Raw genomic sequence first — 16282 nt, forward strand, 5'->3', positions numbered from 1 at the left:
GCCCTCCTCATAGCCCTAATCTGGATACTCCGGATTATACTGGTTGAGGCAATGAATGATCCCCGGGCAGCCTAGTAACGGGGGTCTGATCCACCGACCTCCTCTATGAGGAAGTACTCCACCAGATCCTTCCAGGGAGAGAGGCTGACCTTCCCAGGTATGGGATCCCCAACGGGTCCAGGTGAGTCACAAAAATTATAAGAAAAAAACTCTGTCCTATACTCCTGGCGAGGACAGAAAAAAGACATGGTCCAATTGGAGAGGGAAGGTTATATGCAGTATGCAGGGGGTAATGGGTTAATTGCAGTTTCTGTCCTATCAATGGTTAGAGGGCGGGGAAAACCCATAGGTGTGTAGGCTGCCATAGTGACCAGGGAAATTATATATATATATATATATATATATATATATATATATATATATATATATATATATATATATATAATGAAGCATCTTTGGGGTTCTGAGTAAGAAATTTTTTTTGTTTTTGTTTTAATGATGTCTGTTCTTGATCTGTTTTTCCCCTGCCATGTAGATATTATAGCTTTTCCTTTTAACTCCCTTAAGCTACTTAAGGTTCATCTTTAAAGCACAATAAATTGATGGAGTGGAGTGTTAATTTTTCACTCACCCGTGACAACCTTGGACCCTTGGCCTGCCATTTTTGTTTGTATTCCCATTGTTTTCTTGTGGTGCCTTGGGCCAACACTAGAGTAAGGTTAGCAGAATAAGTACACTGTGCATGCACTGACCTAGGGTAATGCAAGGAAAAACTGAGAATAAAGGCTGCAGGGTCTAAGGTTAGCAGGTAACAAATTAGGCCCCTCCCTCCTCCCAGTACATTGCCCACATTTGAGTTATAAAAACTAAAAAAGGAGCAGTAATGGTAAAATTAATTTTATTATAATATGAAAATCATTTGCCGCCGCCGCCCCCCCCCATCATTTACAATCATTTATCAAGAGACATATTTCTTTTTAAAATAAGCTGCCCCTATGGACCACAACGGCAAAAAAGTGGTTGTGATTGCTGCATTACCACATTAAAGGGGAAGGAAACATGCAATCCCCCAGTGATTGTAATCAGGCCCAGGGTTCCAGTGAGCGAGCAATCCTCTTCTTCCTTTGAAATCCCAGGGCCAACACATGCACAGTAGAGTATAAAAAAAGGTGTCTTTGTTATTAAAGTTTGGCTTTTCACTCTACTGTGCATTAGTAAGCGGAGTTAAGAGGAAGAGGATAGCTCACTCACTGGTACACCAGGCTGGTGCAGTTTTCTGCCAAAAGTAGCACCAGTCTTGAATATCAGGTAAGTGATTACAATCACTGGGGGGGGGGGGATAACATTTGCCACCTCCTAGTGGTTGCAACTTTCCTTCTCCTTTAAATAAAACGCCCACACTGACTGGCAGCCACTCCCTTCTTATGAATGGGAAACCCTCTGCCTATGATAGGCCCTAATGGTATGTGGTTTTGCTTGGGCATACTGAATTCTATGTTTCCAACCAAAAGTCACACAGGAGGAGTGTTTCTCATTACTGAAAATGGAAAGCATCTCTGCCGGTAAAGCTGGGTTCTAGGATGTTCCAACAATCCTAAACAGATGTGTGCCAATAGCCCAAGCAGCACAATATATAAACATACAAACACAACATGGACACACATTCATGTAGCAGCATCTCTTTGGTTTCTCCAAACCACAGAGGTTTTACTTAGCACTTTTACTAGAGGGGTTAAAATCACCCCCACAGCATACGCTGAGTTTTAATACAGAGTTGGGGGAAAAGGAAAAATCTGAAAGCGCCTAAAAGAGGTTTTCAAGCCACGTAGCATTAAAGAAGAACTAATGCTCAACAGAAAAATGCTACACTGTACACACCTAAAGCTACCACAAGCCTTCAGCAGTGAAGATCTGTCTCTCCCAAGATGCCCCTAGTAGCCCTCCATCCCACCACATGCTCTGGGCTCCTGTCAGTTACCTGAGCTTATGGACCAACCATAATATACAGTATATAAAAACAATAAAAGTCATGATAGAAGACCAATTAGTAATTAATTCAGACCTAACAGGGTCAGATGATAGTGAAACGTGCATACAGTTTTGAAGATCTGAATTATTAATGTTATAGGGCTGCTAGGCTTCTGGGCTTGTACAGTATGGCAAGCATTTCTAGCGACATTTGTTTATAGGCTATAGTTTTCCTTTAAGAACAGAAATAAAAGGACTTAATGCCAATAATAGAGCTGCCATTTGCTCTAATTGAAATTCTTATAAAAATATTTCCTTTTTATTTAGTGCGTATGGAATGCTCTGTGCAAAGGGTTGTTTTTAGCCCAGTCTGAGCTGCCCAAACCCATAATGTCCCATGTAAGGCACGCGGCATTATGCCCAAAGGAAATCAGAGATAGAAGTCTAATTTGGCAGACACGGTTTTACATCCTTTGTCAGAGAACAGTTTCTCCTCCTTTGGGTAGTAAGTCATCTCTCTAGTCACTTTCTCCACCAGTTCCATGTCTATCGGGATGCGACGGTGTTGCATTTCAGCGATGACGCACTGCTTTACGTGTCTGTACTCCAGCGGCAAAAAGGGAACGAAGAAATCTATCAGGTTCTTGTCAATGAGGCTGCTGTGCCAAAATCCACCTTTCGGTACAAACAATTGAGGTTAATAATCCCTTTACATATTTATTGCAAAACATGAAATGGATATCATAAACAAATGCCAATATATTTCCAATGTTGTTTAAAACTGTTGTAAATGCACAACCCCAAACTTTAGGGCTGCAGGGGTTTTACTCAGTAACCAGCATTCACTTGTATTAGAAGCATATATGTATCCATGTTGTCTCATTCAATCGGGCTTATGTAAAAAAAAAAATAAAAAAAAAAAAAAGATGCATAAGCACTATATGAACTGGCAAAAGTTCCAAAATAAAGTATATTTAACAGACATATCTGAGAAAATTGAAAGGACACCATGATAGTCTCTCACCCCTTAGGCTCACAGTATAATCATTCCTCCCTGATCTTGTTCAATTGTAAAGAGATGGACAGGGCCACCATCAGAGATAACGGGGCCCCTCACAACAAAATTTTCTGGCCCCCCCTCCTCCCACACCCCCAATGGCCCCTCCCCCAGTGACCCCTCCCATCAGTACAAAGGACACACAGACATTGGTAGCCAGGGCCCCCTAAAACATTGGTGGCAGAGGTTATGTTGCTAGCCAGCCCAGGGCCTCCTAAAACATTGGTGTTCCTCCCCCAGTGTCCTCATACTATGGCCCACTCCCCGCTGCTTCCTCCAGCTCCCCCCAAGCATCCTCCAACTCCCCCCAAGCATCCTCCAACTCCCCCCAAGCATCCTCCAACTCCCCCCAAGCATCTATCACTTCACTATAAAACAAAGTGATATAGAGGTTAAGTGGCTATTTCAGCCTAAGCCTCCTGGGACACGGGGCAGATTCTTGGTCTCAGGATTAACACAAGCCAAGAATCTGCTCCCACACTTTAAAAAGCTTAATCATGTGCCTGCACCTCTAGCCATGTTGTTGGCCTATGGGTGGGTGATATTGGGCTAATTTGGTTTAATCAAATTAAAATGGCAGGTATAGGCACCATCGGTTCGGGTACTTCATCATTGAGCCAATGCAGTCCCCGATCTGACAGAAAAATCAAACCTGCCCCATGGAGATCTGGCTGATCTCAGGCAGGGAGGCCCACCGTTCATGGCCCATACACGGGCAGATAAGCTGCCAAAGGACCGATATTGGCACCTAAAATCAGCCTGTGTATGGGCCACCTTAAAGAGATACTGACACCAGAAAGTAAATCTTTTTTTTACATCTATCATAACATTGTCTTTGCAAGAACTTTATAATTTTGCCATAAAAATATTTGCCTGATGCATTTACATTACCTGTCTGATCCCCTGTGTTCCTCTATGAGGGGGCGGCCGTTCGCATTAGAAGCTATAACTGACAGGCTGTGATGGGACAGTCAGGTTGGAAAAACAGTCAGGTTTAGGAACTTCAAGTAACAATTACTTACAAAACCAAACCTGTCAGCGAAAAATGACCTATAGGTAACTTTTTACGTATATTCATATTTTGAAAAGTAGTTTTTTCGTGTCAGTATTGCTTTAAGGGTAGTTGAGAAATGGTTCCTATGAGTCATAAGCAGACTGTCATGGCCAAGCTCAGACTGGAATTCAAAGTGGACCATGGCATTTCAATACTCGGCACTTACTGTTTTGGTTGTTAAATACGCCAAGAGAAATCACGCTCTCCATGTCCTTTAACTGCAGGTCCTCCCTCTGCTTCCCTGCCTTCCAGAACTCCAACACCTTGCGAGTAATCAGATCCCCTCCGGCATTGCTAAAGGAAGCCATTATGAGTTCAGGAAATGCATCACTGGGTTTCTCTTAACACCTAATGTGTGCCAAGGAATCACACGGCATCATAACTGTTTGACTGCCCCTTTAGCCCTTACCTGAGGAAAACAAAGATAGAATTCCGATAGGACACGCCATCTATATTGTCATAATAATCCAGGAAGGGTTTAATTGCATCGATAAGCCCAGGTTGCATCTTGTCCATCTCGTCAAATATAAACAAGTTGCGAGGACAAAGAGTCACATTCCCACGGATCCACATGTGCAACTGATCCTGTAGTACAAATGCACAGTTATAATACTTACTCTTTTATTAAATATTTGTGTACCCCTGGAACTATGGCAGGGTGACTCTTACCCCAATGTTTCTATAAATCTGTAACCTTGCTATGAGCTAAGGGGGCCCAGCCTGAAGGCCAGTTAGGGGGAGATTTGGGGTGAGTGCTTATTTGTGCCCTGGGTACCCCTGGAACTATAGCAGGGTGACTGTTACCCCAATGTTTCTATACAGTGGCTTGCAAAAGTATTCGGCCCCCTTGAACTTTTCCACATTTTGTCACATTACAGCCACAAACATGAATCAATTTTATTGGAATTCCACGTGAAAGACCAATACAAAGTGGTGTACACGTGAGAAGTGGAACGAAAATCATACATGATTCCAAACATTTTTTACAAATAAATAACTGCAAAGTGGGGTGTGCGTAATTATTCAGCCCCCTTTGGTCTGAGTGCAGTTAGTTGCCCATAGACATTGTCTGATGAGTGCTAATGACTAAATAGAGTGCACCTGTGTGTAATCTAATGTCAGTACAAATACAGCTGCTCTGTGACGGCCTCAGATGTTGTCTAAGAGAATATTGGGAGCAACAACACCATGAAGTCCAAAGAACACACCAGACAGGTCAGGGATAAAGTTATTGAGAAATTTAAAGCAGGCTTAGGCTACAAAAAGATTTCCAAAGCCTTGAACATCCCACGGAGCACTGTTCAAGTGATCATTCAGAAATGGAAGGAGTATGGCACAACTGTAAACCTACCAAGACAAGGCCGTCCACCTAAACTCACAGGCCGAACAAGGAGAGCGCTGATCAGAAATGCAGCCAAGAGGCCCATGGTGACTCTGGACGAGCTGCAGAGATCTACAGCTCAGGTGGGGGAATCTGTCCATAGGACAACTATTAGTTGTGCACTGCACAAAGTTGGCCTTTATGGAAGAGTGGCAAGAAGAAAGCCATTGTTAACAGAAAACCATAAGAAGTCCCGTTTGCAGTTTGCCACAAGCCATGTGGGGGACACAGCAAACATGTGGAAGAAGGTGCTCTGGTCAGATGAGACCAAAATGGAACTTTTCGGCCAAAATGCAAAACGCTATGTGTGGCGGAAAACTAACACTGCACATCTCTCTGAACACACCAATCCCCACTGTCAAATATGGTGGTGGCAGCATCATGCTTCTGGGGGTGCTTCTCTTCAGCAGGGACAGGGAAGCTGGTCAGAGTTGATGGGAAGATGGATGGAGCCAAATACAGGGCAATCTTGGAAGAAAACCTCTTGGAGTCTGCAAAAGACTTGAGACTGGGACAGAGGTTCACCTTCCAGCAGGACAACAACCCTAAACATAAAGCCAGGGCAACAATGGAATGGTTTAAAACAAAACATATCCATGTGTTAAGCTGGCCATACACGTGGCGATCTAACGATGTTTCGTGCGACCATCGGTCGCAGATAAGGAGGTAGAAACAATAGGATTTCTACCTCCTTCTGTCGATTCAGCCCTGACGGCAGATTTTGGTCAGGCGCCTTCTATGGCGCCTGATCAAAATTTTCTAACCTGGCCGATTGGCGAGTCCGATTTCAGCAGCTTCCTGCGATATCGGTCGACTCGCCGACATGCCATACACGCACCGAATATCGTACGAAACAAGGTTTCATACGATAGTATCAGTGCGTGTATGGCCAGCTTTAGAATGGCCCAGTCAAAGTCCAGATCTAAATCCAATCGAGAATCTGTGGCAAGATCTGAAAACTGCTGTTCACAAATGCTGTCCATCTAATCTGACTGAGCTGGAGCTGTTTTGCAAAGAAGAATGGGCAAGGATTTCAGTCTCTAGATGTGCAAAGCTGGTAGAGACATACCCTAAAAGACTGGCAGCTGTAATTGCAGCAAAAGGTGGTTCTACAAAGTATTGACTCAGGGGGCTGAATAATTACGCACACCCCACTTTGCAGTTATTTATTTGTAAAAAATGTTTGGAATCATGTATGATTTTCATTCCACTTCTCACGTGTACTCCACTTTGTATTGGTCTTTCACGTGGAATTCCAATAAAACTGATTCATGTTTGTGGCTGTAATGTGAAAAAATGTGGAAAAGTTCAAGGGGGCCGAATACTTTTGCAAGCCACTGTATATCTGTAAGCTTGTTAAGAGCTAAGGGGGCCCAGCCTGAAGGCCAGTTAGGGTGAGATTTGGGGTGAGTGCGTATTCATGCCCTGGTTACCCATGGAACTATAGAAGGGTGACTCTTACCCCAATGTTTCTATATATCTGTAACCTTGTTATGAGGTAAGGGGCCCAGCCTGAAAGCCAGTTAGGGAGATATTTGGGGTGAGTGTTTGTATGTGCCCTGGGTACCCATAAATCTATAGCAAGGTGAATGTTAACCCAGGTTTTCTATATAACCTATATGACCAAAAGAGCTTAGGGATAGAATTAGAACCAAAGAATTCAGGGTTACCTTGTACTGCTGGACCTTACTGTCATGAGGGAAATGGTGAGTGGCGACAAAAAGATGGACAAATTTACTGTTGAATCCCTGTTTGTATATATTGTCCGAGATGATTTTGCTGACAAAGTTCTTTCCGGTTCCAGTCCATCCATGCAGAGACAGGGCCAGTGGTTTTTTAGGATTCTTGTTGTTCATGAAACCCAACACAGCTCGATATATCACCTCCTGGGCCAAGTGCTGCCCAAAGAACTTTTGCCTTAGATCGGCCAGTAGGGCTGAAAGACAAGTATGATTTAATGGATACACAGAATTACCAGTCCTTTGTGGGACCCTAAAGAATTACAATTCCCAGCACTCCCAAAAGCTTTCAGCAATAGTTGACCAAATTTGCACCAGCCATAAAAGAAAACTTTACTAGCAGGGAATTTAAATTATCTCCAAAGGAGTTGGCGCTTAAGAACCACCCAATAAAGTGAAAAATCAGTTTATATTTATTTAGAATAAATCAATGTGTTACAGCATAATAAAATCAAATGTATACAATAATGAATTCACACACACCACTAAGTTAAAAATATAAAGTAAATTCTATATACAGCAGAAATTCATTTATTACAATAAAGGGAGACATATGATACCTACAGATAATTCACCCTTGAATTCCCAATTCCTTAATATCATGCCCTCAATAGAAATCAATTTAAATAAATTAAAAAGGGAATTCATTAGTCTGACCTATATTTACAACTTCAAAAAGGATAGTCAATAAAAGTATAATAATTAAAAACTCACAATACCCCCCCTAACCCTTGGAGCGCAGATAAGGTTTATCTTTATATTTAGGGAATTTAAATTAGGCAAAGTATATTCACTGCAATAGCCCTCCTACTATGTTATATTTGGCTGTCAGCACAGGGGTGTGCAGTGCTGTCACTGCATCAGCATAATCACTTGTCAGGTGAACTGCCACCACGGTTAAATCAGGAGAAATGAGGAGCAGAAAGATATGTACAGGGCTCCAGGGGCGGGGGAGAGCAAAGGGATACGTATGGGGCTGCCGGGGGAGAGCAGGGGGATACGTAAGGGGCTGCCGGGGGAGAGCAGAGGGGTACGTACGGGGCTGCCGGGGGAGAGCAGAGGGGTACGTACGGGGCTGCCGGGGGAGAGCAGAGGGGTACGTACGGGGCTGCCGGGGGAGAGCAGAGGGGTACGTACGGGGCTGCCGGGGGAGAGCAGAGGGGTACGTACGGGGCTGCCGGGGGAGAGCAGAGGGGTACGTACGGGGCTGCCGGGGGTGAGCAGAGGGGTACATAAGGGGCTGCCGGGGGTGAGCAGAGGGGTACATAAGGGGCTGCCGGGGGTGAGCAGAGGGGTACATAAGGGGCTGCCGGGGGTGAGCAGAGGGGTACATAAGGGGCTGCCGGGGGAGAGCAGAGGGGTACATAAGGGGCTGCCGGGGGAGAGCAGAGGGGTACGTAAGGGGCTGCCGGGGGAGATCAGAGGGGTACGTAAGGGGCTGCCGGGGGAGAGAAGAGGGGTACGTAAGGGGCTGCCGGGGGAGAGCAGAGGGGTACGTAAGGGGCTGCCGGGGGAGAGCAGAGGGGTACGTACGGGGCTGCCGGGGGAGGGCAGAGGGGTGAACACAAGGATAATATGGGGTTGCCAGGTAGAGCATAAAGAGAGGTACTCCTAGTTCTGCAGGATTATTAGACTTTTTCTTCACTGATTGGCTTGTGAGGTGGGGGGAGTGGCGATATGAGGAAGCACTAACCTATTCAAACTTTAAGGAAATAGAAAGTGAAACTGAGTAAATTGAAAAAAAATTGAAATTGGCAGCCAGAACAGATTATACAGTATATATATGTAGGGACCCATAGGGTTAAGCTCCCTATGGCTTTACTTCCCTACCTATTCTTATCTGTACTGTTATAGGGCAGAGCCCTTGTACTTAGTTTACAGTTGTATAGCTATCCCTTAGGGCTCTGGCACACGGGGAAATTAGTCGCCCGCGACAAAACTCCATGTTCACGGGCGACTAATCTCCCCGAGTTGACTCGCAAGTCTTTTTCGGCAATTTCGGGAAATCGCGCCGCCGCGTGTGCCATCCTGCAGGCGACTTACATGTTCGCCAGTGGGATGGCGGGTCATGGCAACTCGAGATTAGTCGCCCGTGACAAGGGAGATTTGTCACGGGCGATTAATCTCCCCGTGTGCCAGAGCCCTTATAGGTTTAGCCTGGTTGTACACGCCCCCTGCAGACTGATATAGTGTCTAGCAGGAGGGTGTGACTTCCTCTCTGGCTGCCGGTCTGCTACCTGAAGCACCTCTCCATTGAGCCTGGGTACAGATCCGGCCCAGTAGCCACTTCCATCCAAATTAAAGTAGGGGACAGGGCCCCGTGAATGAGGAAAAGACAGTATAGCAGCATATTTCATAGCACCCTCTAGTAGTGGTGAGTTCAGACAGAATTATATAGACAGAGCAGCCATTTGCTCCATCGAGGATAATAGCAAAGGAGTAGTCTTCCTAACAGGCATTACTGGCCTTAGATTAGGGACACAGAAGTGCTAGGGAAATAGGTTAGCAAATATGCCTTGCCCTAACCTCCAAAAGAGCATGGGACTATGCTGGTGAGCTTTCCTACCTATCACACTGTTGTTGTTCTACCTGCCCAAACTCTTGATGACAAGGGATATATCCAGGGGAGCATCATATTTCTGCTATTGATCCATTTTACATCAATTGTATAACTGCATACTGTTCTGCATCTATTGCGTGAGTATTGATAACCCTGCATACCATTGTCTTGGACAATAAAGTATTATCCAGTGATTCTGCAAGAGCTCCTGGCGTCCTATTCCTTTAATCTATTGCACAACACCAGTGTGAGTTGTAGTTTAACTACATCATCAAGCCACTGACACTGCTCCCACTTAGCGGAGGCCCATCCTGGGAAAGGGGGTTGCATGTAACGCATGCTCTAATGTCCCATTAGCCTGGTATAATACCCCTATTAATGGAACCATTGTGATTGGATGTCTGTGACTCTACTACCATCAAGAGTTTAAATACCGGGGAATTCCCTACCAGTCATTTGAACTGAAGAAGCCACTCGGATGAGTGGTGAAACGTTTTCAAGAAAAACTCAGAAAAGTCCAGTTGTTTTAGACTTAATTCTACTAGATACTGTATATCATGACCTGGATGAATGAGAATCTTCATAGACATACATATATATACAGAGTAGCTGCCGTGGCAGATGGTGGATCCGTAGGGACCCTGCACAATAATAATCTATATGGCTAAGTAACTCACATCTGGCCCCAAACCCCTCACAAGTCCTAAACCCAAAGGGACCCCACATAATTATACTGAATGGCTCTGTAGCTCCGAGCATTGCCCTTTGCACCTCAGACATCCTCCTTCCCCTGTATCAAACTGGCCGCCTCTCCGGCCCTCTCACCTGTCTGGTTTAGCGGCAGCTCCGGCTCACAACATTCGGACCAGTAGCAGTAGAAGCGCGGGTAGGATAAGTAGCCTGTAAGAACCGCCGCAGTACCGACAGCGATACCGAGAGTGATGGGCTCCGTATGTACATGGGGACAGAACAACAGCAGCACCAGGGGCCACTGCAGACCCATAACCCCCCACATTCGCTGCCTCTTTCTTGCCATTAGCTCTCTAGGCGCTAGGGAAATCGTGACGTCACAGCCACATAACCAAGACAGGAGTGGGCGGTACCTAGATAACAGTCAATCTCCAGTTCCTGGTTAGGCCACGCCCACGCTTCCGAACAAGACCGCCATTGCCCATCTAGAGAAGGGGGCGGGGAGAAGTGAGTGGCGCCCAGTTTAAAAGTTTAAATGGGAGGACGCTGCTGTAGTGCGTAGGGAAGGGCAAAGAATAGAATATGGGTTGTCTACTGTGTGTTTTTTGGAGCGGTGCTTTGAAAATTCAGTGTTACCAGGGGTGGAGGGTTCATCTATACATGTCAGGAATCTCTATGAAAGTATATATATAATATATTAGGTACAGGTATAGGACCCATTAACCAAAATGCTCGGGACCAAAGGTAATCCGGGTAAGGGGTCTTTCCGTAATTTGGATTTCCATACCTTAAGTCTACTAAAAAATCAATAAAACATATATTAAAAGAAAACGCAGGGCATAATGCCCATGAGTACGTATATTTTTCTAGGGTTTAATTCTCCTTGAAGGAAACAAGTCACTATGTTTCCCCAACACGTTCTTACACACACTTGATCCAACCGTTATTAATACTAAAGGGATAATTTACAAAATTCTTTTACCCACAATGCTGATTCCCACCATTATAATGGGCACAACAAAATAGTTTGCCACAACTTGCTGGGCAGTTGCAAATTTGCTCTGGCTTTAGTAACTTGCATGGAGGTTTCAGCGACAGTTGCTGGTCCATTGACTCACAGGTGGAGATGCAGTGCCAAGCGACTTTACTTCACCCTCAGTTCTTTTGTGTTATGATGGACCCTTGCAATGGTGTTGAGTAAGGGCCGGTGTAGTAAGTAAGGGGCTGTGATTTACAAAACAAAAGGAGCCATTGGTTCTTAACCCTGAGCTGGATGTTGTGTCTGGACGTCACCCACACAAAAAGCTGTATAATAAAAGTCCTTTTAAAATTAAACATGAAACCAAAATTCCTTTTTTATTAACACATCTGTAGGGATCCATAGGGTTAACTAGTCCCTATGGCTTTAAACCCTGCAGCTTCCTGGTTTTGTGCTATTACTGGGCAAAGACCCATGTATCAGTTTTGAGTTCATATGTGTGATTATTGGTTAATAGGGAGACCACTCCCCTGGGACACTGATATAGTGTTTAGCAGGGGGTGGGTCTGTCTCTTTGGCTGCCTGTGTTCTGAGAGAGGGGAGCATTGAGCCTGGAGGCAGAAGAACTAGGTCCCCAGTAAAGCCATGTGCCCCAGAGTGTTGTCAGCCACTCTGGTGAAGTCGGGGACAGGGACCCCGTGAATGAGGACCAGTTAGATAGCAAGTTTTGTGGAGCACTTTCTAGGAAAGTGAGATAGTGAGGGAAGAGAGCACGAGCAGTTTGGCTTAGAAGAAAGTAGCTGTGGGAGTACCCTTCCAGACAGGCACTGTTGCCTTAGTGTAGGGCCACGGTTTAGACCTAGGAGGCAGGTAGTCTGAACCCTGATCCAAAGTTGCCGTGGGGCCTGAGGAGAGTGGTACCCAGCTGACTGTTCCACAGAGTGAGCAACTGAACCGGTGGCACTGATCCTGCCCAGGCTCAAGGGGAGTTGGGAGGAGCGGGTGTGCACCCTCTCTGTGCTGTCCTCAGAGAAACTGCTATGCTAACTGATGTGTGAGTATATTGCACTAACCCTACAAGTTGCTTGTTGCTGAAAATAAACCAGTTCTATTGTTCATCTGCAAGAACCTTCTGGCGCCCATTTGTTATTCTGCACTGCACACAGCTCCAGTGGGTTGTAGTTGCACTACACCATAGCTCCATTTGGTTACTTCCACATAGCGAAGGCCCATCCTGAAGGACTGAGTCGCGTGTACCCCATGCTCTAGACCTATCTAGTCGTGCTGTTGGCTTGGTTACAGCCAAGAAAGGGTTACACATCCATATCCATTATAAAGCTATTTAAAAATCATTAAAAAAAATAAAACATTCAAAGAGGTCTCACAGATCAACTGTGTCTTTATGGTCATCAGACTAGATAGTCAGGCCCAGATTTGTGGCGAGGCCAATTCTGTAACATAGTAAAAGTTAACTTTAAGGTGAACCTCCCCTTTAAATGCATCTAAGGCACCATAGTAACAGTATTACAACTCCACCCACCCCATATTAGTACCCAAGCCCTACCTACTAGAACTAGTCACCTACAGTCCACCTATGCCAGCCTGGCACATTTCACTGCTTATTGCAGCTTCTTTAGGGGCTGTAAGAAATTGCTCATCTTGGGTGCCATTATTTGTATATACATATGTGTTTGAGTCTTTATGCATATTTATGTGTTATACACTGAGTATGGGGGAGTTGTACTGAAAAAACAGTTGTCCAAGTTACACCCAAAGCCAAATCTACATATTAAAGGGTTTTTCTGTGAATGGCAGTGTGTTGGCTACAGGAGCCATAAAAACTCATTTATGTATGCAACAAAACTAACCCAACAGTCTTTGAACAATAGGAAAGGTGTGGTTTTTATCAACCCATCTGATCAGTTGGTATGTGGTGGCAGTGGCTGAAAAGGTGTATAAATGTGGACTGGACAGTAGTCAAGGGAGAAGCACCTGGGGTGGGGCATCCAGAGAGAGCATCTTAGAGAGCAGGATGTGAGGGCTGCAGACCAGAGGGAAGCCATGATCAACTGGTTAGAGAAAAGGAACCAGACCACCATGTTCTGTGTTTGTCGGTAGCTATGATGATGTAGACTTTGTGATTAATCTGTTAATGTAAATAATGTTTATATTTTGTTTTGTGTTAACTAATCCTTTAAAGGAGAAGGAAAGGAGTTAATCTCAAGATGCAGGCATACCTTCAGTTGTCTCAATAGTGCCCTTAAGTCTTTCCATATTTCTCCCATTCAGATGATCAGAAGCCAAACAGGAAGAAAAAAACACTGAGCTGTGTAAAGAGAGTTCCCATAATGCCTCGCTCTTGCACAGATACCCAGACCAAGTGAACATGCTCAGTTAGTTAGACTATGTGTCAGCTTCTTGCTGGTTGGCTCAGATCCACTTTCCTAAGGGGGGGAGTGAGTTCTTAGCATTCTTGATGGAGGGGGGAGCAGGAGAGAGGAGAAAGCAGAAAGCTGCGTGTCTGTGGCACATGAATTACAGACACAGGAAATCTTTTCACAGAGAAGTCAGTGCAGCATTTCTGTGAGTGCTTATGGCTGTATTTACATAGACCTTTCTAATAAGGCTTACTTAGTTTTTACCTTTCTTTCTCCTTTAAATGAGCATAGGGGCCTGTACAGGGCTGGTCACCTTTAATTTTTCTTTATTTACCTGTACCCGCAAACCAGCCCTCCTCTTACTGGCATGAATTAACTTCTCACCGAACTTCTCATGGGACTGAACCCCCCAAGTGCAGTAAAAGTAAGTACATATATGAAAGAAGTAATATGTATTGGCAGAAATTGCCAACATTTGAAAAGAACAGGACAAGATACAATCTGGCATATTTTTGCACTCTTTATCCTGCATGTAAATGGATGCCTGCAGGTCTCCAAAACAAAGTATATTTTGGCAATGCATACAGCACCACTTGGGTTTGGTAGCACTGTATTCATTGGGAGAAGTACTTACAGGTCTCAGCTCCTGCCTTCTACCCTATCCTAGGTTGAAAGATCACAAAATTCAGGGACACGTCTAACAAACACATGTTGATTGCATGTAAAATAAACTGCAATCAGTTCAGCCCTGCTATATGGATTTTTTAGACATGTCCCTAATTTTAAAGTGATATGGTTACCCTAGCCTACCTATGCAATTCATTAGAACTTGCTAACAACAGAATAGGACACCCTAACCCATAAAATCAAAGGTAGCACCAAATGGGGTTTGGCCCCTCCATATACAGTAGTGATCTGCAGGTCAGGCAGAAAACTGAAGGACACACAGGTTTACCCACAGTTTTGGGCCAAGTTGGGTGCGGGTTGGCTTTTTGCCTACCCGCACATTACTAATAGCCAGGGCAGAGTGTGGAGACTGAGGGGCCCTGCATACTAATATTTTGTATGGTTTAGAACAGTGCTGTCCAACTTCTGTGGTTCCGAGGGACGGAATTTCTCTAGCATACATAGTGGAGGGCCGCTAATGAAAGCCGGTTTGGACCACTCCCCCTTTTAAACCACACCCACTTCAAACCACACCCATGTAATCACAAGTCTTTTAAGACCATGCCCACATTAATGGTGGTAGCACAGCAAAAACCCAAATGGTTGGTGCTCACTGCAGGGATATCAGCCTTCATTCAAATGTGAAAGAATGTCATATTATATATATATATTATATTATTATATTATATTATATTATATATATATATTATATTATTATATTATATTATATTATATTATTATTATATTATATATTATATTATATATTATATATTATGTCATACTAAGACGTACCCTTAAATCTATTTGCCTCTTCCTCCCCTGTGGGTAGCACTGCAACCCCCAGCACATAATTACACACCTTGGGGACCATTTAATGGCTATATCCAACTGCTAACAAACTCCCAGAATAAACCCCTGCCGGTTCACCTCCCACAGGCAGCATAGGGCAGGCAGAGTATGACACCCACAGGTAGCATAGGACAGGCAGAGTATGGCACACACAGACAGCATAGGGCAGGCAGAGTATGGCACACACAGGCAGCATAGGGCCCTACCCTGCCTGTGTGTGCCATAATCTACCTGACCTATGCTGCCTGTGTGTGCCATACTGTCTGCCCTACCCTGCCTGTGTGTGCCATAATCTACCTGCCCTATGCTGCCTGTGTGTGCCATACATATAGGCAGCATAGGGCAGGTAATACATACAGTGACACAATGCTGGCACTGCTCCTGTCTGTCTGTGAACAGGTAAACAATGTGGGTGATTACAGCCTGAGCCTGAGGTGTGAAAACTGCAGGGGGCCAGTTAATCTCAGTACTGATACCATTTGAATCTTACACAAAGGTAAGCCATAAAAGCAGCCAGACAGGTGGGGGGCCACACAGAGGGGGGTCGCGGGCCGCCAGTTGGACAGCACTGGTTTAGAAGGTCGCAAAGGGCCCCAAATGTTAAAAACACTCACCCCTGAAAACTGGCCACATATAACACAGCTGCATGGCTAAATGAGGTTACAAAACTGCTGTGTGTTCCTTTTTTTCCATCCTAGCAACCCCCCCACCCACAATCTGAGGTACCATGTTCATATCCCCTTGTGCCCCCTTCTCACCTGTGAGGTTTAGTGGCTGCTCTGGTTCACAACACTCATACCAGTAGCAGGAAAACTGGTCGAAGATGTAGCTGAGAATGGTGGTAGCACCGTCAGCAGCACTAGCGATTGGCTTCAGATTTACTGTGGGACAGCGGCAGTTCCAGCAGGAACAAGTGCAGCCCTTTAGCCTGAGACCCTCACTCCCTCCCTGCTGCCATCAT

At 44.9% G+C, this 16282-nt stretch overlaps 1 protein-coding gene across 1 annotated transcript; it reads right to left on the minus strand.

Annotated features, from left to right (window-relative positions):
* Positions 1-884: 884 nt before the first annotated feature.
* Positions 885-10824, minus strand: tor1b (torsin family 1, member B (torsin B)). Its single transcript, NM_001045631.1, is given in 5 exon segments — positions 885-2643; positions 4246-4373; positions 4489-4664; positions 7131-7396; positions 10585-10824. Coding segments are annotated over 5 exon segments (1026 nt in total). The 5' UTR covers positions 10796-10824; the 3' UTR covers positions 885-2398.
* Between the last annotated feature and the right edge of the window lie 5458 nt (positions 10825-16282).

The sequence above is a fragment of the Xenopus tropicalis genome, chromosome 8 (assembly GCF_000004195.4).
Source record: "Xenopus tropicalis strain Nigerian chromosome 8, UCB_Xtro_10.0, whole genome shotgun sequence".
Taxonomy (NCBI): domain Eukaryota; kingdom Metazoa; phylum Chordata; class Amphibia; order Anura; family Pipidae; genus Xenopus; species Xenopus tropicalis.